Here is a 21,614-nt window from a genome sequence, read left to right on the forward strand (position 1 = left end):
ATTAGAGTCTGTTTCAAAGAGTTAGGACATAGATCTTTTGCCTTGGTTGATTCTGTAGGCTAAGAATGGAGAGCCTTATTGGTGACTCTTCTGGAGAAGGGGTTTGTGTATCCAAAGGCAGGATTGGAAGGGAGAATTTTAGTGTGCTTTTCACTCAGGGAATCAAGTGACCATTTTTGGAGAGATTCAGAGATCATGGAGTAGACATTATGACTCTACGGACTTGATAAGTTTCTGTAGCCTTGGTTACTTCCACATGGTTGTTAGTTTGTCACCCCTTTTTAATTTCTTTGTAATTATCAAGAAGCCAAGGAAACAAAGAAAGAAACAAAAGTACCCTATGCAACATGAAGGAACGGTAAGCTTATACAGGGTGAGGTATCAAAGTGAGGAGTTCCTAGACAAACTTCAAGACTAAAGTGGGATGAGTCATTATGGAGTGATAGGTTGGTGGTTGCATATACTGAGAGGTGAGCAAAATAGACTGATTCTGGGAGTGGGGATCTTGGGAGGTTATCTATAATGAAAAGGGGCCCAACATAGACTTTCCTTGCCAAGTCAAGCAAAACTATTCTAACAGCAATGAAAAATGAAGGACTAAAGCTGTCTTAAGGCAAAGAAGAAGGAAGAATAAAGGTGTATGTTCTACCAAGTGAGAAAAGACACGAGGGAAAATTCTGAGAGGTGACAGCTGTGATCCAGATGTTTTCTAGCAAGCAAATGAAAGAATTTGAAAAGCAAGTTATAAACTCTTCTGAGTGTGTAGAAACAGCCTGCCTTGCTCTGGCTGAGGATGAAAAGACCTGAAAATTGCATAGATGCCTAGAAAAATTAAGCAGAGCAGACACTATTCATTGCCAATCCAGAACTCACTCTCCTATCTGCTTCCTAACAGCCATGTGATTTTGCTCAGGAATTTACTGTTCTTCACAGAGCCATCTTGCTTCATGGGAAACTGACCCTCTGTCCCCATCTCCAGGGCACCATTTAAGCCCATGATGACAATCCCATTCCCAAAGCCTGTGTTTGGTTTAGGAAGGAACCATGTTCCAAATTTACTAAGGAAGACTTAAAAAATGTTTCTGGGTTTGTCCATAAAAAAGAAGCATGAGAAGAGATAGTCCTGTTATTCTTTTCATGTCTGGATGGAATACCTGAAAATAGTAGCCATTTGCCACAAGCCTGCTGATGAAGTCAACATACAAAGTGAGCAGAAGCAAGGAAATTGTAGAGGCCAAGCTGGGGCCCTGCTGTACTACACCTGGAAATGATCTACCTCTGGACTTAGTTTTTAAGCCTCTTTGAGTTGGGACTTTCTTGTATCCATAGCCCAAAGAATTCTAACCAACAGAGAAGGTTTCCATTTCCTCTGGGCTCTTCTGAGATCGAGATACACTTGGACTCAGCTATAGCATGTTCCTGGTCCAGGTTGCAAACTGACTCTGAAATCTTTGTGAGTCTCAGAGTCCCACTCAGTTCCCTTAGAACTTAATTTGCTTTCCATCACTGTTTTTTTTAATTTTTTTTTCAACATTTATTTATTTTTGGGACAGAGAGAGACAGAGCATGAACGGGGGAGGGGCAGAGAGAGAGAGAGAGAGGGAGACACAGAATCGGAAACAGGCTCCAGGCTCTGAGCCATCAGCCCAGAGCCTGACGCGGGGCTCGAACTCACGGACTGCGAGATCGTGACCTGGCTGAAGTCGGACGCTTAACCGACTGCACCACCCAGGCGCCCCACTTTCCATCACTTTTTAAGAGTAAAGTGTGGGAGGAAAGGTGAGTTAGGGAAAATTTCCTCAGAGATCCCCAAAGTTAAGAGGAAAATCAACAAACTTACTTTTCCAAAAGTGCAGGCAGTGCTGAGGTGGCAGGTAGGTTGCCTTTCCCATTGGTTGATTCTGACTGAATGAAAAATAGGAGACAGGCAATTGAAGATCAGCTAGGAAGGAAGAAGCCAGAGCTGCTAGGTCTCTGATAATGCTGGGAAGGGGTTGCTGCCGTCCCACCTCTTCCCCTGCTTTCTAATCTGCATCAAGCCCAAACATTGGGCTCCATTCCTTAGTGCCCCCTGAGGCCCATGCAACTTGCACCTTTTACTTCCCCTCTTCCAAGTTTTCATGAGTGAAGAATTTACATCTTGAGGCTCCCTTCTGGAGGGGAGCCATCCAGTTCTTAGACGGTTGTTTACTGACTTGGACTGAATATCAGCAGGTCTCCTACCAAACACAGGCCCATCACTGCCCTGGAGATGTAGCTCCAAGCACAATCCTCAGGAGATCCCTGTCATTCCTAAAACCCCAAGCCATCAGAAATGTCTTTATAATAAATTCCATAGGACTACCACATTGTTTTGTTGTAATGGATTTGGGTTAAGAAATGGTTTTCAAATCTGGCTGCACCTTAGAATCACCTGGGGGAGATTTTTTTAAAGTACTGATCCAATTCAGAATCTTGGGATGAGGCCTGGGCAATGTTTTAGAAGTACCTTCTGTGATTTTAACACATATCCCTGGTTGCCAACTTTTAGCCTAAAGGAATACACAGCTGACCTTTAAAAAACACGGGTTTGAACTACTCAGGCCCACTTACACAGATTTTTTTTTCTATAGATACAGTACAGTACTATAAATGTATTTTCTCTTCCTTATGGTTTTCTTAACATTTTCTTTTCTCTAGCTCACTTTATTATAAGAATACAGTATATAATACATATAACGTGCAAAATATGTGTTAATTGACTTTTTATGTTATTGGTAATTATGGCTTCGGATCATCAGTAGTTTTGTGGGGATCAAAAGTTATATGCGGGTTTTTAACTGCATGGGGGTGGGTGTCCCTAACCCCTGCACTTTTCAAGGGTCAACTGTATACTTAGAAAACATATTCTTACATTTAGTATAGTACCAGAAATAGGTCTATTAAACACACTAACTGGCCCTCCCTAAGCTCCTTTAAAAAAAATTTTTTTTAGGTTGCTTTGTTTTAATGGGTGATTTGGGAGTTTAGGTTAGTTTCATAGATGATTGAAAAAGAGGTGAAAGAAGCTACTGCTACCTATTGGCTCAAAAGAGCTCGAATCTATTTTATCTATTGCTTACACAATCAGATTGTTTCCTTATAGAGTAGTGCTAGGCATGGACACAGAATAGAGAAGCAACTGAAGAAAGAATTAGAAGAGTTTGACGTAATATTAGCCAGATCCACAAAAGCCTGGGATGTAGAAAATATTTTGTTATATAGGAACTGTGTATGTTTAAAACAACTGAAATGAATTTTTTCCTGATTAGTAGCAATATATTCTTATTATAGAGGTATAAAAAGGCATTGAGAAGAAAATAAAAATCACTTGTGGTTTTATCATTGCCCAGAGATAACAAGTATTAATAGTCTTCCAGAATTCACTAGAGCTACACATAGAAAATATACTTCTTTTAAAAAATCCTACAAAACAGAATTCTACTGTATATACTGTTTTTAAATTCCTTTTTATTAATAATAAATTATGGACATTTTTCATGTCATTTTTGACTGCATAGGAACCCCTTTTAGGGCCAAGTATATTTAATCAATCTCTTATTAAATGGGCATTCCAGTAGTTTCATTTCTTTTTTTTATATTAAATATAATTTATTGTCAAATTGGTTTCCATGCAACACCCAGTGCTCATCCCAACAGATGCCTCAATGCCCATCATCCACTTTCTCCTCTCCCCCACCCCCCTTCAACCCTCAGTTTGTTCTCAGTATTTAAGAGTCTCTTATGGTTTGCCTCCTTCCCTCCCTCTCTGTAACTTTTTTTTTTTTTTTTTGCCCCTTCCCCTCAGTAGTTTCATTTCTTAATGCTGCAAAGAATTGATGTAGGATAACATTGGGTTTAAGAACTCAGGCCCTGGTATTAGAAAGCCTAGGGTTAAAAGCTCAGCTCTAACACTTATTACACAATGAAACCTTCAGGTATTTAAACCCATTGCAGAATGGAAGAAAAACATCATGCCCACTTTAGAGGATTGTGGCTTAAACATGGAAAGAAATATGATTTGCAAAGAATATTCTTTGAGCAGCTAGCATCTTGCTCAAGGATACTGAGTCTTCTACTCAGGGCAGTGGAAGACATGGGACGTGGTCTATATTGAGCTTCTTAGCCCATACTCTAGAATCAGTGCTGGGAATTTCCTCTCCTTTTTGATCCTGCTGCCACGTAGGCCACTCCCCATAGTAGTGACCCTAAGGGAGAGGTTAAAGAGGGTTGGGAGGTGGGCATCATTATACTCACCAGGGCTGGTAAGGAGGGGATGGGTGATGAGCTGGAAGATTGGCCAGGCATGTTCAGGGCATTAAACTTGGGAACCACTGCAACACTGACCCTCCGACGGGGCATGTTCTGTGGGAAGAGAAGTGACCAGGCCCACTGTCATGGAGGGAACAGCATCCACAGTTCAAAAGGCCTGGAAAATTCCTACTAGTTCCTAATGCTGTAATTACATTCACTGGACATTTTGGCTTTGGGGTGGTGATGGTGTTGGGGCTTGGTGTGGAAAGAGTGGCCAAAGTTGACCCAAGTTTTCTGTTAGTGGTGAGTGATTTCTCAACATGTTCTTATTTTAGATTATATCCTGAAGAAATGGAAAAGAAATGACCCCCAGTCTGGATAACATCCCGGATAGTGTATGAAAAGTCTAGGAATACCAAGGTTTATGCATCATTTCGTATTCATTTGGGGGATGGTACAGTCAGAGAAACCATGAGCAAGAGAAGGTTGAAGGATGAACTAGCAAGTGTGGTAAACTGAATTAGAGACCCTGTCCAGAGGTTCTCTGGCACCTGTAGATCCAAGCATGAATGACTTTCTGGGTGACTGTGGCAACGTCTCTTGTAATCCCCTTGGGAGCCCTGGTATTCCTTGAACATGCATACCTTTCCCAGTGTGAGGGACATGGACCGCGCTGTTCGAGGGACCCCATCTTCTGCAGCAAGAGGGAACAGAGAAGAGAAGTCAGGTAAGTTTTCAGAGTAGGCTCCAGCAGAAAATGGGTAGCCAGAAACTAAGCTGAGATATCAGTTTATCAGAACTGTCCCTCAAGGAATAGTTTAAGAGCCTAAGTGATGGGAACACTGAGTTTGACACTACCCCCTGAGACAATTATCTGTAAAGTGGGACTTTTCTGGACAGAATTTTTATCCTAACTCCTCTGGGCACTATGAGAAGCCCATCTTGGACCTCTGATATCCACCTGACACCTCTGCACAGTCTCTGGTAATGTCCTGATGAGTATGTGAAAAACTACTCATAGCGATACCAAGGCTTTGGGGTTATTTCTTGCTCATTTAAGGGACAAGCAGTCAGTGAAATTATGAGCAAGGAAGGTGTGGTATCAGTAAATAATGGAAAATTGTTGACAAAGTGGTTTTAATAAGTCATCTATAAAAAATTTGGAACAAAGGAAACCAGCACCCCATATTTTCATCTCCTTAGTACATACATTAGATGATATATTTTATATAAAATGTCTTCTACCACATCTGGATAATACTGCCACCAGAAAACACTAATATGTGCAGAGAAATGTTTTTGAAAGCTCAATTCAGTGTCAGTTTGACCAATATTATCTAGCTTGTATATCTGTTTGTCCCTCATATCCACGTATTTTAGGTATGTCTCTTAAAAAGCACATTTCCCCCCTTGTTTTTCTATTTACCTCACTTCATTAATTTTTTTTTTTACTTACCACCCCTTCCAGCCTGCACATTGGTGTAGAAGTTATGCATTTTAGTTCTAATCTTTAATGTACCCACTTAAATTTGTAACATATTATGTGACTTTATATTTATTTATTTATTTATTTATTTATTTATTTATGAGAGAGTACAAGCAGGGGAGAGGGGCAGAGGGAGAGAGAAAGAGAATCTTAAGCAGACTCGATGCATAGCATAGAGCCTGATGAGGGGCTCAATCCCATGACCCTGAGCTCATGACCTGAGCCAAAATCAAGAGTCAGATGCATCACTGACTGAGCCACCCAGGCGCCCTCATATTACATGACTTTAAATTTTTAAATTAATCATGATTTCTATTCTTTTCCTAATTAGACCTTAAAACAATAACTCCCTCAAATTTCAAATTATGTTGCTTTTTAGTAGTTTTGTTTACTTTGTTTTTGTAATCCCGTATTATTATGATTATTGTTTTCAATACGGAATGCTTGTTTAGATTTACGCCCATTTACAAACGTCTGATCACCATTACCTCTTGCATCCTCCTCCTTTCTTTTGATCTCGATTTTATTCTTTCCTAAGCACACCCTTTAGTTATTCTTTTGGCAAGGGTCTGTAATAGGTAAACTTTCTGAGTTGTTGTCTCAAAATATCTTCACCAGGCCTGTAGGCTTGCATCATAGTTTAGCTGGCCCTGTTTTCTCTAGGTGGACAGTTGTTTCTCTCAGCTCCTTGAAGACTTTTACTTCATTGTCTTTTGGTACCACCATTGCTATTCAGAATTATCTGTCTTTTGTAAATCCTCTGTCTTCTCTCTCTGGTTATTTTTAAAATTTTTACTTCATCTTCTATGTGTTTTTATCTCTCCTGCCTGGAATTCACTGTGCTTTCTTAATCCAATGGTTCATGTCTTTCTTTAGTTCCAAAAAACTCTCAGATTCTGGAAAACCTTTTTGTATACTTTCTCTCTCCCATTCTCCTCTTGTGGATCTGCTAATAAAGGTATTTGGAACTTTCTCATTTTATACTCTGTATCCTATATTTTATAATATCTTATAACATTTTTTTAGTATTTTTAAAAGGAAATATAAGTTTATTGAATATACCACAAAGGAGTCGTGGACAGGACAACAGGGGAGAGGCTGTCTGCCTTCTTTTATATTTTTGATTAATTTATCCCTCTGAACTGCACTTGGGTAACTTCTTCAAATCTATCTTCAGTTAACTAATCTTTGTCCTCAACTGTGCCCAGTCTGATTTAAATGTTGTACCAATAAACTAGGTTATGCTACCATAATAAACAACCCCAAAGTCTTAGTGGCTTATAACAATAAAAATGTATTTGTTTATGTTCATTTGCTTCTGAGTTGGCAGAAGGCTCTGCTCTGCATTTCCTCACTCTGCATTTCCTCAGACTAACAGAGCTTCTACTAGCTGGAGCAGTGATGGTTGTCATGTGAAGAAGAAGAAATATAAGGCAAATTACACACTAGTTTCTTAAAGACCTCAGCTCAGCTCAAAGGTGACACATATCCTTCTGCTCACATTTTATTTGCCAAATCACACGGCATTCACCTAACATGGCATCACCTAACTTGGGAGAAGTGTGCCCGAAAGGAGAAGATCTAGAATCTCCACTATAGTAACTACCTCCACTATAGTATCTACTATACCTAATATACTGAGTTTTTAATTTCCATTCCTCATATCCTCATTTCTAGGAGTTCTTTCCTTTTTTATTTTTATTATTTTATTTTTTATTCTTTTTTGATAATTTTAGTTTATTCTCATGTTTTTTATTCATTCTTTGATGCCTCTAATAATTTTAAACATATCTTTTAAAACTTATCAGGTTGTTTTATTTTCTGTAATCCTTAGGATATAATCCTGTTGTTTAGTGGATGATTCTTGTTCAAGGTAGATTGTTTTCTTATGTATTTTATAATTCTATACTGTAAAATAATCTTCAGTGAGGTTTCAGTGAGCAGAATCTTGTGTGTCCTGCCTGAAGGGTGTGCCTCTCCAGGGTGGCTTTATGTTTGTTTCTGACAGAGTCCCTACAGGCATCATTGTGATGTTCTTTTCAGATTCTCTGCATATTGCATCACAACTTCTGTCATGGCATACACTTTTCTTACGAGAAAGGAGAAAGTGTTTTTTCCTACTACAGGGTGAAACAGACTTCCTTGATTTGTGTCTCTGCTGTTTGAGGAGTGTTTTTTTCTTGTTCAAGTTCTGTCTAAAGATGCAGTCTTGCAAAATCTTAACTTTCTGTAGGAGTCTCATAGTCAACTCTCAGTCATGGGTGTCCAAGACCTCATCTCAGATTGCATGCAAGTGCAAAAGCCCAGCACTGAGATGATTGAAGCTGACTCTTGTACCCAAGGAAGCTGCAGGTTTCAGTTCTCTTTTCTTTTCTTGTATCTGAGTATTTCAATTTCTTTTCCTGTGGATTCAGCTATTCTTTTAAACTAATGTTTGCTTTATTTTATCTAGCAGAAACATCTAAGCACTTGTGGTCAAGGAGTTTCAACTTTTTCAGTCAGCCAAAATAGCAGAACCAGAAAATATTTTTTATATATTGAAGCATTCATACAAATTAACCAAATACTAATCTTACAAGTAGGCAAAAGATATAATTAGAGAATTTACAAAAATAGAAATACAAATGTCCAAAAAACATTTGAAAAGGCCAAAAATACAAATTCAAACTATGAGATGAGATATAATCTTGACCCATCAAAGTCAAAAAAAATTTTTAAAGGAAAGGACAAGAATATCAATAGCACAATGAACTGAGCATTATTGTTACCCATTACATGGAAATATCAATGCGTTATTTGAAAAGAGTTTTCTTGAAGAGCCTTATAAAATTTGGTTTCCCCCAGGCTAGTATTTACACTTCCAGAAATCCATCTTAAGGAAATAATCCAAAATGTAGGTTATCAGTATGTTTCATATTCAGAAAAAAATAACTGATGTTATTTTTTAAATGTGTAGCACCTTTCCTTAAATAAGAGATATTTTTACTTCACTGTAGTCTTCAGAGTCTCAGGCATAGACAAAGATTGCCAGTAGTCACGTAAAGGCTTAAAAACAAACATTATTAGGGAATGGCCATAGAGTATCCAACGGACACACCTGTTAGGTGGATGCTGGCTCCTCTACACGAGCCCAGGCTGAAAAACAATGCAGTGGGAACAAATATCTGAAAAACACTTATTCACCATTTGAGATTCAGCTACCATCTCCCTTCTTACTGTAAGCACATTCTCCTATCCCCAGGCTGAATGTGGGACTCTGCAATGTGCTCCCCATAGGAACTTGCTTACTGCTGTCACTGGGATGGTTCTACTGCTCTGCCTTCCCCACAGGCTGGGAGTTCCTTTGGATCTCAGTGACTGCGTATCCTTTATTTCTATATTTCAGTATCATATGGGGGCACATCAAAGGTGTTCAGTAAATGTCTTTAGAATGAATGAATGGGTAACTGCTCATTCCATAAATCTTGGATAAGGCAGTTTATAGGAGACCTTGTACCTTCCAGGACAATAATGCAAGAACCCATGTATTAGGATTTCTTTGGTGGCAACTTCCCCAACTCCTAACACTGACAGAGAGCAGTTTGCTATAAGCCCAGATGCTTGTGGATCAGGAGTTTGCTGTCAAGATCGAAAGCAGACAGTCTGGAGCATGTGTACACTGCCTTTTGACTCTGGAAAGTGTCACTGATATTCCCCAGGAAACTTGTGAAACCTCCTGTTTATAAAGGTTTCTCCATCTGTTATACTTTCCCTCCTCCTGCTCTTGGTAACCCGGATGTTTGCATTCCACGGGATTCCTGTCACTAAAAGGTTTGTTTTCTTCTGCTAGTCCTATCCTCATCAGCCAGAGCCCAGACCCTGACAGCTCCCAAGCAGAGATCCTCGTCCAGGTCACTGTCCTCTTCGTCCTGGAGTGCTGCAAGTGCCTCCTAACTTGTCTTTCTAGACATCAGTGTCTACACGCTCCTAATGTGTTGCCTACTCTGAAGTGGGAGAAATCTTCTAAAAATAGAATCTGACCATGTTATGTGGTGTAAACTCACCAGTGCCTCCTCATTGCCTTAAGGACAAAGGCCCAAATTATTAGCATGGTCTGGCATGTGGCCCTGGCTTACCAAGTCTTACCTTCAACCTGTCATCATCACACTTCAACCACATCTCTTTTGTTTCATGGTCTTCCCATCCCAACCCTACATCTTTGTATACGCTGTTTCTTCTACCCGGGAGATACCTCCCCTTCTTGCCTAGAGAACTACTATTTTTACTTTGAAACACTGCCCAGATGCTGTCCCTCTGTAAAACTTCCCTTGATTCCTTCAAGCAGAATCACCTCTGTGCTCCTATAGCAATTGTATAGAACATTTTTTTAAAAGATAATTTCTTTGAAACATGTGTCTTTCCCATGAATCTGCTATTTATCTCAGCAGTATCTCCTTTAGCCAGGCCCTCATGCCACCCCCACTGCCCAGACTCATCCCTTACCTGGACTATTGTAATAGCAGTTTTGTGGGTTTCCCTGTATTTGGCTCTACCCCAGTAATGTAACTGCCACACTGTAATCAGAAGGAATGTTCTGAATTCCATAAATGATCATGTCATTTCCCTGACTAAAATCTATTGCTTTCTAGGATAAAGCTCAAATTCCTTAGTATGTGTTGGCCCCAAAGCACAAAGACTACAAAGTCTGAGGTCTGTCATTCTCATCAAGTAGAGTGAGCTCTTGCAGCCTGTGGGCTTCACATCAGTGGTCAACCGCTGTGGTTAATTGTGTCAGGAGTTGCTTTGGGACTGTTCATATTTTCTGGTTCCAGGCCTCTAGGCTCACTGAAGCAGCTGCTGTGAGGCCCCCATGGGCAGCACTGGGCAGGGGCAGTGATCCTTGCTCAACTAAAAGCATGTCCTTGGGCTGTACTAATAGATGTGATCCTGGCCTAGAGCTATCAGAGACCCACATTGCAAGGTCCAGATGGGGGCAGGAGCCCAGTTCCTTACCAGAGGGGCCGCAGCTGCGGCTTGAATTCTGATTTGCAAGTTTTTTAAACTCCATGAGCTCTGCATGGTCCTTCTCATACGTCCTCTTCAGATTCTCCACATACTGCATCATTACCTCTGTTGCCTTTGACATACGCTTTTCCTGAAGGAAAGGAGAGCATTGAGCACACAGGGAAGTTGGAGGAAAGGCTTGTTGGCACTTGCTTGCTCTGAGCTAGGCTCTGGGATGGGACAATCAAAAGGATACAGGGACCAATCTTAGGTGTAACTCTGCCCTCTAAGATTTTGCTGTCTGTGATGTGAGCTGAGAGGGGGATTTAGGCACTTGCACTCAGGGAGGACAAGAACAAGCACAGCCACAATGCCTGAGGAGATGAGAGGTGGAGAAGTCCTCTCTGCAGAGAGAGTGGGTCAGGGAGGCTTCCTGGAGGTAGAGTGAAGTGGATGTGGGGTATGGGCAGCATCTGGGCATGAAGATATAGGTAGGAGAGACAAAAAGATTCAGGCCAGTGGACTCCAAGAATAAAGGTCCAGAAGCAGAACATCACAGGGCTTGTACCTAGGTGAGGATCTATCCTTCAGACAGGAGTCTTTGAAGAGTTAAAGGGGTGCTATTAAGAATTATGCTGGGCTCAGTCAGTAGAGTATGCAACTCTCGATCTCGAGATTGTGATTTCAAGTTCCATGTTAGGCATGGAGCCTATTTTTTAAAAAAATTTAAAGAATTATGCTGGGACAGTAGGCACATGTCAGGATTGCCTGGAAAACCAGTGGAGTACAGGTCATCCTACTTACGTAGAAATCTGTAAGCAGTTGGGTTTGTTTCCAACAAGAAAGGGTAGTTAGGGCTGAGTTGTGAAGGACCTTGAATGGAACACTAAGGAATTTGGACTTTTTCTGAAGGAAAAGAGCCATCAAATATCTTAAGGTAAGGAAGTGACATAGGCCACCAGTGGAGACTAGACTGAAGGGGTGAGACTGGTGGCAGTGAGTGCAACTAGGAAAGAGAAGACAAGTGCCAGGACCAGTCTGGTGGGACCAGAGAGAAAGCTGAGAACCAACATGGAAGACATGGAAGTTAGGGGTGGGAAAGCCATGTGGAGAAGGCTGAAGACTTCTATGAACAGTGCATGGGCCAAGAAACACATTTGGGAGGGCCATACAGAATGAGGAAGAGTTTCCCTTGCTTATCCTCATTGGATCCCTCGGTGAGCCTAGCCCAGGGCCTGCTGGCCACAGTGGGACATACTCAATGAGTATTCCCTAGAAAAGTTCCCTGCAGCCAGGAGCTGGGACCAGACACTTCCCTTGAGCTCTCCCTTTGTTGCTTCCCCCAGCCAGAGTGACTTCCTGGGCGAGCTGCTGAGTCAGGTGCCCTTTCCCCGGAAGAACGCAGGGGTGGGGCAGCCCACTGGCTTGTCCTTCCTTCATTCTACAAGGACTGCTCTAGGCTCTACTCTAGGAACACCCTACTAATGCAACCAGTGCAGCAGGATAGGTGAGCACGGTACTAGCAACAGTGATAATAACATCTACGTACTTTGCAAGTAACCCTCTATGGCAGATACTATCATCATCTTCATTGGTTGGAGAAGTTGGAACATGGAGAGTTCAGTATCTGGCCTGAGGTCACACAGTGAATCCTAGTGGAGCCAAGATAAGGCCTCAGGCAGTCTGATCCCATAACACCATCCTGGACCAGGGCAGTGCCCTATGAGCTTTAGGACTTCAAAGTGGCTGAAAGGGAGCCAGATCTGGGCCTGCACCCCAGCTCTGCCACTACTTTTGCTGTTACCTTTCTGAAGCTTCATGTCTTCTTCAGGGGGAAAGGATATTTATAGGATTGCTGGGAGGCTTAAATGAAACAAAGCAGTTTTTCCTGAAGCATGTTTGCCAAATACTAGTTCCATGGGAGTTAAATAGATGTTTTATGAGAAAATAGGTATTTTATGGTTCTTCAGTCAAATACATTAGGGAAACACACTGGTAAAAATTAAACAGGCTTTTTCAGTATAGGATTTCTCAAAGCCTTGATGGTGCCAATATGTATTAGAAATAACCAAGAAAGGATGATAGTATGCAGCAGTTCCCAAACTTGCATGTCCACAGAAAGCTTTATCCAAGGAATACCTCAAAGGTTTAGTGGTCCACCAAAAATACTCTTAGTAAATAAAACACAATAATATACAGATGTCTGGCACAAAGGAAGCCATCGATAACTGGTGTCTATAGTTGTCACTGCTTACACTATTGCTCTAGTTACTGTGGACAGAGCAGAGCTGGTCAGAGGGCTGGAAGCTGGAGAGGCTTACCTGGCGGACGGCCCCCACCATCTCAGCTCGGCTGGAGAGGCGGGCAGCCAAGCGGTGCAGGACAGCAATGTCCTCCAGCAGTTTCTGGTAGGTCTCCCGGTGCTCACAGTGGTGCCATAGTGAAGCTGAGGACTGGGAAGTGACAAGGAACATCACTTGGGGTCCTCACATACCAAGACATGACTTGGGCTGTCACAATGAGCCCTGTTCCCCACCCTGGCTGAAAGGAGCGGCCTCTGCAAGGCCTGGGCTACACCTTCTTCTGGGGATTGGAGAATCCCAACATGGACACTCTATACATGGTTGGCCTGAAAGAAGGGAATCACATCCAGGCCTTTGGTCCCCAAGGTGCTCCCTTTGTCATCCCAGGTCACCTAGACTCCTCCTGAGAAGCTGCTGAGGGTTTGGAGGCCTTACCCACAGCCCTTAGGTAACCAGGCCTTTAGGTCTCTACCTCATTTCCTCTCAGCTCTCTGAGGAAGACTCTGTTTGGCTCAGGACCTTCACCTGATTTCTCATGTCAGAATACTCTAGTTGGTGACTAAGAAAGCAGGACCCCTGGCATAGCCCTAGGAGACAGTCCCTCCTCTAGGGATTCTCCAATCAGGCTCTACAATTACCGTAATGGAAGCTTTGAAGTTTTCCAGTTCCTTCTCTGTGTTCTCTTCTGTCAGGTTACGTTCCCTTTCAGCCTGGTTAATTCTAGATTCCAGAGTGTAGCTGTCATTTCTAAAGGCCAAGGACAGTTGTACAAACACGTTCTGTTGGGAACAAGAGTGTGGGAGAGGTGCTAGGAGGAGTTATTACAGGGAATAAGGTCGCAGGTATGTTTCTTGCACGAGCATTTTACAGTAGCTCCTGGAACCAATCACCAAAGCAGCCAGGTACAAGTGAAACTCTCCTTCATAGTAAACTGCACAAAAGATGGTGAAATAATAACCTAAGGTTCGTGCTAGGTCCTTTTCAGGACCAGAAGACCAAATGCATTTTACTGAAAATAATAAGAGATAACACTTTACTTTTACCTGAATTTTAAGAAAATATCCTGTATTTAGGTTTAGGTAAACTCAGCTCATTGTGTAACCAGTTTAGATTCATGCTAGGATTCATTGGATGTGTGTTTTGGAGGTTTTGCATAGAACCACTGTATTTAAAGAAACTCCATTTAAAATGTAAGACGTGTTGTCTTAAAGCAAACTTCAACCAGCATCTTACCTGAGTATTACAAATCCTACGTGGAAAGCAGCTTTAATAAGGTCTCAGGAGATTAAATAAGGCCAGGTATGATTCTGTTAGGAAAAGTGTCCTGGAACAAATATTTCATGCCAAAAATGCAGGATGCATGAATGAAACTTTGCAAGGTGGTTTGAGCAAACATGAAATTCCTGGTATAATAGGAAACTACGGAGGAGGAGAAATAGGCAGATGGTCTCTACACAGGAAACCATGGCCTTCATTTGCCCTGAGTCAAGAGATAGCAGATTTACACCCTTGGGGTAAGCTAACTCTGTCTGAGATTCTGAAGTTCATGTGATATGGCCCATGGTGGGTAGACATCTCCAGACAGAGAATTTAAGGCCTTAAACTGACCCAATAACAACAATGATGGCACTATAGGAAGCTACTCCTCATTGAGCATCTACTATATGCTAGCACTGCTGTGAGTTCTGCACACCTTGGCTCATTTAACCCCACAAAAAGCCTCTGCAATAGGAACTGTTATGTCCACCCTATGGGTAAAGAGACTGAGACCAGAGAGGTCATTAGCTTGTTTAAGGTGACGCAAGTAATAGAGCCAGGATTCAACCTTAGACTATTTGACACCTTAGACTATTCAACACCTGTGCTACTTTCATCATGCTGAGCACTGATTGTGTCAGCATACATCTGAGGACAGAAGCCAGCCATTAAACAAACCACCCACAGACCGTCTTCACCAATGTCACTGGTTTAGTGGTCTCTGTGCTACCCAAACCTCAGTCCAGTCAGTTTATCAATAATGCTTACTGTTTAGCTTTCTATACCTGGGTTATCGCCTTCATGGAAGTGTGATATAAAGAGTCCTGAATTCAGACAGAATATTTGGGTCCCAGGGTTGGTTCTGCTAAGTGCTGGGTCTGGGACCTTGGGTAAGTTATTTCATCACTTGGTTTCCTCCTTTGTTCTAATTCCTGCTCTATCTGTTACTCTGAGCTGACTGGAGGATCAGCTGAAAGGATGGATAGGAACGTGTGATGAACAATGTCTGTGTGCAAGGTAATTGTTACTATCTGTGGCAGATATTTCACATTGTCTGTCTTCCTCTACTTATCCAGCCCACTGGGTCTCAGGAAGGGTATTTTAATTTTCTTATTATCAGTGGCAAACCATTCTATAAAGACTTTAAAACCTTCTATCCTCCTAACCTGTGTGTAAAGACATTCTGAACTCATCCATGTTCTTCTTCCCTTCCTTCTATCCATTCCAATATAATTGTCTTGGAAACTAGTGCTGGCATCATAGGTCCTCACCACCTCACCTGGGACGTGTTCTCTTTGTCCATTTACCCCTTCACCACAATGAAATGAAGACAAGTTCCTCTCAGCTCACTCACCAACCCATTGGGATAGCATCTCTACAGAGACAAGGAGGCCCTAAGGGGAGTATTGGAGGAATCAGGGAAGGCTGGAGAGCTGACAGCACAGCCTGTCACCTTGGCTGAGCAAGTTTCCTTACGTCTGGAATCCTCAAAAGGGAAATAACTTTTTCCTTTGGACCAAAGTTTAAAACTTGAAATCTGGCCAGCTGTTAATAATTTTGAAATAAATTTGATTGAGTTCTGCTGCCTCCCAGCTAACTTTGTGTATCTAAGTCATCCTTTTAAAAAGCATAAACCATCCTTGAAGAAATGTGGAATTTCCAGGCACATTCTTATCTCTGACCAAATTTGCCAAAATCTTCCTTTACCTGGGGTGGGAGTCTCAGCAGTTCAGTAGGGCTGATCTCAATGTCCATATTACCTAACAGTCATGTATTCTCATTTTTGTATACAATTGTCAGGGACAGGGGCTAGAGAAGGGAATGTTTTCTATAAACCCCATAAAGCTCCAGCACTAAATTTCATAAAGCACTGGAATCACTTACCTCAACTTCCTTTTCAGTGAGCGGAGGGGCACTGTGAAAAAGAAAAGACATGCAAATGAACTGTGTCCAACCTATGAAATAAACCAGAAAGTGACTTTGAACAACCAGCAGACTATGTATGCCCAGAAATGTAGTAAGAAGAATTGGTGAGATGGAAAAGATGCAGGGTACACTTTGTGTGAGCTCTGTAGTGATGAGATATTTGCCCAGACATTGACTCCTACAGAGGAAGTGTGGTGAAAAATATTAGATCCTGGGGTCAGTCCTCCATCAGCGCCTCAACTGTCTGGGACTTTGGACAAGTTACTTAAGTTTGCTCGTTTGTAAAATGGGAATAATATCTACCTTGCAGGAGTATTCTAAGGAATAAATGTATATACATGTATGTGTGTGTATAAATGTATGTGTGTATATTCACATATATATGACATCCACACATGTATATGTATAAATGTGTATATGTGTGTATGTATACATGTTTGTATATACATGACATCCACACTGAGTAGTCACTCAGAAGATTTAGCTATTATTATGACTAACTCACAGGCTTGTTGTAAAGACTCAGTAAGAAAATGTATATGCTATGTACTTTATAAACTGCACACATCTGAATAGCCTTTATAGTTTTGTGGGGGGGATACTCAGGTCTGCAAAGCCAGGCCCTCCTCCTGTCTCTGAGGGTTGTGACAAGAGAGCAGGTGGGCCAGAGAATACAAGGTAGGAAAGAGTGGCCACAGTTCCTCTCTACAGTGAGAACCGTCTCTACTGGGTGGAATTAGAGATGAGGCAAGAAAGTCCCAGCCAGCACAGAGGTGTCTTTCTGTGAGGTTCCTCTTCGTGTGTGGTTCCCACAGTTAGCCATCCTTTTGTCTGCACACTCACTCTGCTGCTGCTTCTCTTGCTGGTGACTAAAGCTAGTCCTGTTCTGAAACCCAGACAACGTAAATAATGCACAGGCCCTTTCCTGTGCTGGGGTGGGAGCACTGGGAGGGGTCCTACAAGCGTCACAGAACTTGGCAACAGAGCATGCCATCGATAAGATTCTCAGGAAACACAGCTTCCTCCTTTTGACGCGTGTGGAGGGACCCCAAGAGCAAAGGTAGGGGTCAGTTATCTCTGCAAGGGGCTGGTTCTCACCCCTGACAAAGGACTATGAGAGCCTTCCTGTGAGGATGAGGCAACAAGACCCCATCGCCATCAAGTCAGCAGAGTACAGAACATGGGACAAACAACTGCAAAGATGTTTGATGCTTACAATGCTTGTCACAACCCCACCCATCAAGCCCTTTCCTCTGAGAGCCAGCCAACATAATCTTGATTGTCATATAGAGCACATATTGCTTAAACAAATTTATCAAAACTCACTGAGCTTGCCTTTGACTCCTGGCTTTATTTGGATAGTATATAAAATATACATATTTTCATTATTAACCAAACTCATCTATTTTGATAATTTACTTTCTGCTTTTTTTGCTGTAGAACACAATTGTTTAAAATGTATAAAGCCCTGAGGACTCAGGGAAGTGTGATTCAAATTTAAAAAGCCACAAGACATGGCCAGCTCCTGATGCAGAGAGCTATGTCTTATGAACTGGTATAGACAGCTAGGGGACAGAGCCATGGGTTTCCAAAAATGACGGAAGCCCAGCAGATGACATACAAGGAGACTGGGGTGGCATTGCCTGCCTCAGAATTTAAACTCCCTTAATAGACCTTAAAATAAAATCAAGGTTTTCTGTGAACCAGTCCCTACCAGACTTTCATCTTCCCATTTTCCAGACCCATTGGCCATTCTGTTCCTCATACACACTCACTGTGGCCCCAGGACTTAGCATTTACTATTCTTTCCTTTTTCTCCCCACTCTCTTTCATAATAGCTTTATTGAAATATAATCCATGTATCATAAAATTTACCCTTTAAAATTTACAATTCAGTAATTTTTAATATATTCACAGAATTGTACAACCATCAATCACTGTAGTCAGTTTTGGAACTTCATCATTCCAAAAAGAAACCCTGTATCCATTTGCAATCAAATCTCTATCTTCTCCAACCCCCATTCCCACCCCTAGGCAATTACTAATCTATTTTCTTACTCTATGGATTTCCCTATTCTGGAAATTTCATATAAATGGAATCATACAACATGTGGATTTTTGTGATTTGCTTCTTTCACTTAGCTTAATATTTTCAAGGTTTATCCTCGTGGTAGTATATATCAGTACTTCATTTTTGTGGCTGAATAATATCTCATTGAATGGGTATATCACATTTTATTTATTCATTCATCAGTTACTGGACATTTGGGTTATTTCCACTTTCAGGCCAATACGAAAATGCTGTTATTGAACATTTATAAGTTTTTGTGTAGAGGCATATTTTTATTTATTTTCCTTATATACCCAGGAGTAGAATTGCTAGGCCATATGGAAATACATTTTTAACTTTTTGAAGAACTGACAAACTGTTATTCCAAAGGGGCTGCATCATTTTACTAAGGACTCTAATTTCTTCATGTCCTCACCAACACTTGTTATTGTCCATCTTTTTTATTATAGCCATTCTAGTAGATGTGAAATGGTATCTCATTAATATTTTGATTTGCATTTCCCTAATCTTCCCTAAAGATTAATGACATTGAGCATCTTTTCATGTGCTTATTCTTTGAAGAAGTGTGTACTTAAATCCTTTGCATTAAAAAAAAATAGTATCTTTTCGGGGCACCTGGGTGGCTCAATCAGTTAAGCATGCAATTTCAGCTCAAGTCATCATTTCACAGTTCATGAGTTTAACCCCACATCAGGCTGTGTGCTGACAGCTCAGAGCCTGGAGCCTGCTTCAGATTCTGTGTCTCCCCCTCTCTTGTCCCTCCCCTGCTCACTCTGTCTCTCTCTCTCTCTCAAAAATAAATAAACATAAAAAAATAGTTCTCTTTTTTATTGAGTTATGAGCATTCTTTATATATTCTGGAAACAAATCCCTCATCAAATACATGATTTGCAAATATTTTTTTACATTCTGTGGGTTGTCTTTTCATTTTCTTAATGATATTATTTGCATCATAAAAGTTTTTAATTTTGATGAAATACTATTCATCTATTTTTTCTCTTGTTGCTTGTGTTTTTGTGTCATATCTAAGAAACCATGGACTAACCAACGTATTGAAGATTTCTTCATATGTTTTCTTCTAATTGTTTGATAGCATTAGCTTTTAAATTTTGGCCTATGGTTCATTTTGAGCTCATTTTTGTGTATTGTGTGAGGTAAAGTTATTCTAATTTTACTTTTTTGCATGTGGCTATCCTGTCATCCCAGCATCATTTGTTAAAATCACTGTGCTTTTTGTCTGGAAATCTTTGCATGGATGGCTTCATTTTGTCATCTGCATGTCTTAGGTTAATGGTTACTGTATCACTGGGGCCGTCCTTGACCCTTGAATGTTCCATTCCTTTGTCATCTCTGTATGTGCCTATATCATGGTCTTCTTAGCAGCTTTGCTATCTGAACTCATTCATTTAGTTACTTAAATATTATTTGTCTCCCCACCTAGGATGTAAGTGCCATGAGAACAGGGACTGTGTCTGCTTGTTCTCCATTATAATGTCTGGCATAAAATAGGCAATGAATATTTATTGATTAAATTCCTATTTATTGCTCCTATTGGTTTTTGACCCAGTAACATGTTCTCTTCACACTCTTGTTAATCAACCATTGACTGTGTCCCTAATTTGTGTTCAGTCCCTGGTTTTTCTACTGAATTCATTCAACTTGCTGACTCCATGAGCTCCTTCTTTGTATGGTCCAGTCCCAATTCACATAGCCCACATAGATCATGAAACTAACTCTTTCATATTAAAACTCAAGTGTAATTTCCCCATATTTCTTCTGGAGGAAGGATTCTTAAACCTCTGTCTTCCCCCTGTTGGCCAATGTCTCACATGACTATTTGCCCATCTATTCCATCCTCCAAACCAGGGATAGAGAGTTCTGGGCCCAGCCAGTGGACTAAGTTGCACAGCCTCTATGAAGGCCAGGAGCAGGGAGCCTGATTTGGTGGTTGGAGCAGGAAGTTTGGGGATGGGCAATATGGCTATTGGCACAATGCATGAGAGCCACTGACCTCAATCTGAGAGTCTGGACCACATGCTCAGAAGCTGATCTTATTCACTGACTGTGCAGGCCCATGCAGGCCCTGTCTGGCCTCATTATTGGTAGCTAGTAGCTGTTGACTTACTCAAGGAAAATAGAAGTGCTCAGTCTTCTTCTCCTGGGGAAGTTGAGGGAATTTAATTAGCTGGAGGTGTGCTCTAATGATACTAATTATCTTCAACTTTCCTGAGGAAAAGGAAGCCAATCACACCACTGACCAGCCTTGTTCACTACAGACAAGAGTATCAATGGTTGTTTTGGTAATTGTGACAGGCCCCTGGTATAGATGGAAAGGCATTGAGTCTGCAGTCAGCCCATGCTGAGTTCAATTCCTGACTCTGTCACTTGCTAACATGTTTCTTTTCCTCTTTTCCCTCACTGAAGATGAATAAAATCTTCCTTTTCTGCTTCACTGAGTTGTCATAAACACCAAAAGACACCCAGCATATAAACATGCTCTGTAACCTGCAGTGCGCTCAGAGTGCTTCTCCTTTAGTTTCCTTCCTCTGGACAGCCCCTCTCTGCCTTCTATGAGATGAACTGGCCCAAGCCACGCCCTCCTCCAGCTGTGGATGCAGCCTGCTTCTGACTTGTTTCTGGCACTTTTCCTGATGCTGGCTTAGTCGCTAGGTCCTCTGAGTATTGCCCTGATGACTCTGTGTTTTAGGTGATGATGATTTGCAGTTTGAACACATCACACTCCCTGGGTAAAACTTGTTTTCCTTTCATATTTACCCCCAAATCAGTGGGTTCTGTTATGTCTGAATGGTCCTCCTAATAGCCTTTCCCCCCAGTGCACTCCCACAACAGTTTAGTCTCCAGGTTGCTTGGGCTTGGCAGGATGCCTCAATTGCAGACACCCACCCAATTCTTACTGCTTAGTGGTATCCTCTCTTTTCTCCTTCATGCTCCAAACTATTTGCTTTTCAATCTAGTTATCAAGAGTCTGTCATGTGCTGACATGGTTTTAGGTCCCAGCTTGAACACTTTCTCCTTTAGCTAGTGCAGCACCCTACCAATGACAGAGCACTTATGACCTCTGTTGTATAGGTGAGAAGGTTGAGGCTTGGCAAGTGAAGTCACTTTCTCCCCACATGTGGAAGAACCTGGTAGGTTCCCCAAGCACCCCTTGTGTGGTTCCAAATGTTCTACATCTCTATCTATGCAGATATCAGACCTAGAATCTTTCAGTTATGGGTAAATGGTAGATCTCGAATTGAAACTATGTCTCCTGGCCCAAAGTCCACCACCCACTGCTGCCATTAGCCTCTGGTGA

General features: G+C 41.5%; 1 protein-coding gene and 1 long non-coding RNA gene across 12 annotated transcripts in view; one reads left to right on the forward strand and one right to left on the reverse strand.

The window, feature by feature from the left end:
• LOC125176034 (uncharacterized) overlaps nt 1-21,614 on the forward strand; it is a 175,207-nt gene that overhangs the window by 60,248 nt on the left and 93,345 nt on the right. The window lies entirely within an intron of this gene.
• Nucleotides 1-21,614, reverse strand: part of IRAG1 (inositol 1,4,5-triphosphate receptor associated 1) — a 120,103-nt gene that overhangs the window by 17,419 nt on the left and 81,070 nt on the right. For 10 of the 11 annotated variants that reach the window (XM_047876745.1, XM_047876743.1, XM_047876742.1 and 7 more), the window contains 7 exons: nt 16,186-16,216; nt 13,683-13,823; nt 13,063-13,194; nt 10,751-10,892; nt 4,917-4,966; nt 4,276-4,383; nt 1,841-1,905 (listed from right to left, as the gene is read on the reverse strand). In XM_047876745.1, coding sequence (XP_047732701.1) covers nt 1,841-1,905; nt 4,276-4,383; nt 4,917-4,966; nt 10,751-10,892; nt 13,063-13,194; nt 13,683-13,823; nt 16,186-16,216 — 669 coding nt within the window. The remainder of the gene's footprint in view (nt 1-1,840; nt 1,906-4,275; nt 4,384-4,916; nt 4,967-10,750; nt 10,893-13,062; nt 13,195-13,682; nt 13,824-16,185; nt 16,217-21,614) is intronic. The other variant, XM_047876744.1, reaches the window with a different exon arrangement.

Source organism: Prionailurus viverrinus, chromosome D1, assembly GCF_022837055.1.
Source record: "Prionailurus viverrinus isolate Anna chromosome D1, UM_Priviv_1.0, whole genome shotgun sequence".
Taxonomy (NCBI): domain Eukaryota; kingdom Metazoa; phylum Chordata; class Mammalia; order Carnivora; family Felidae; genus Prionailurus; species Prionailurus viverrinus.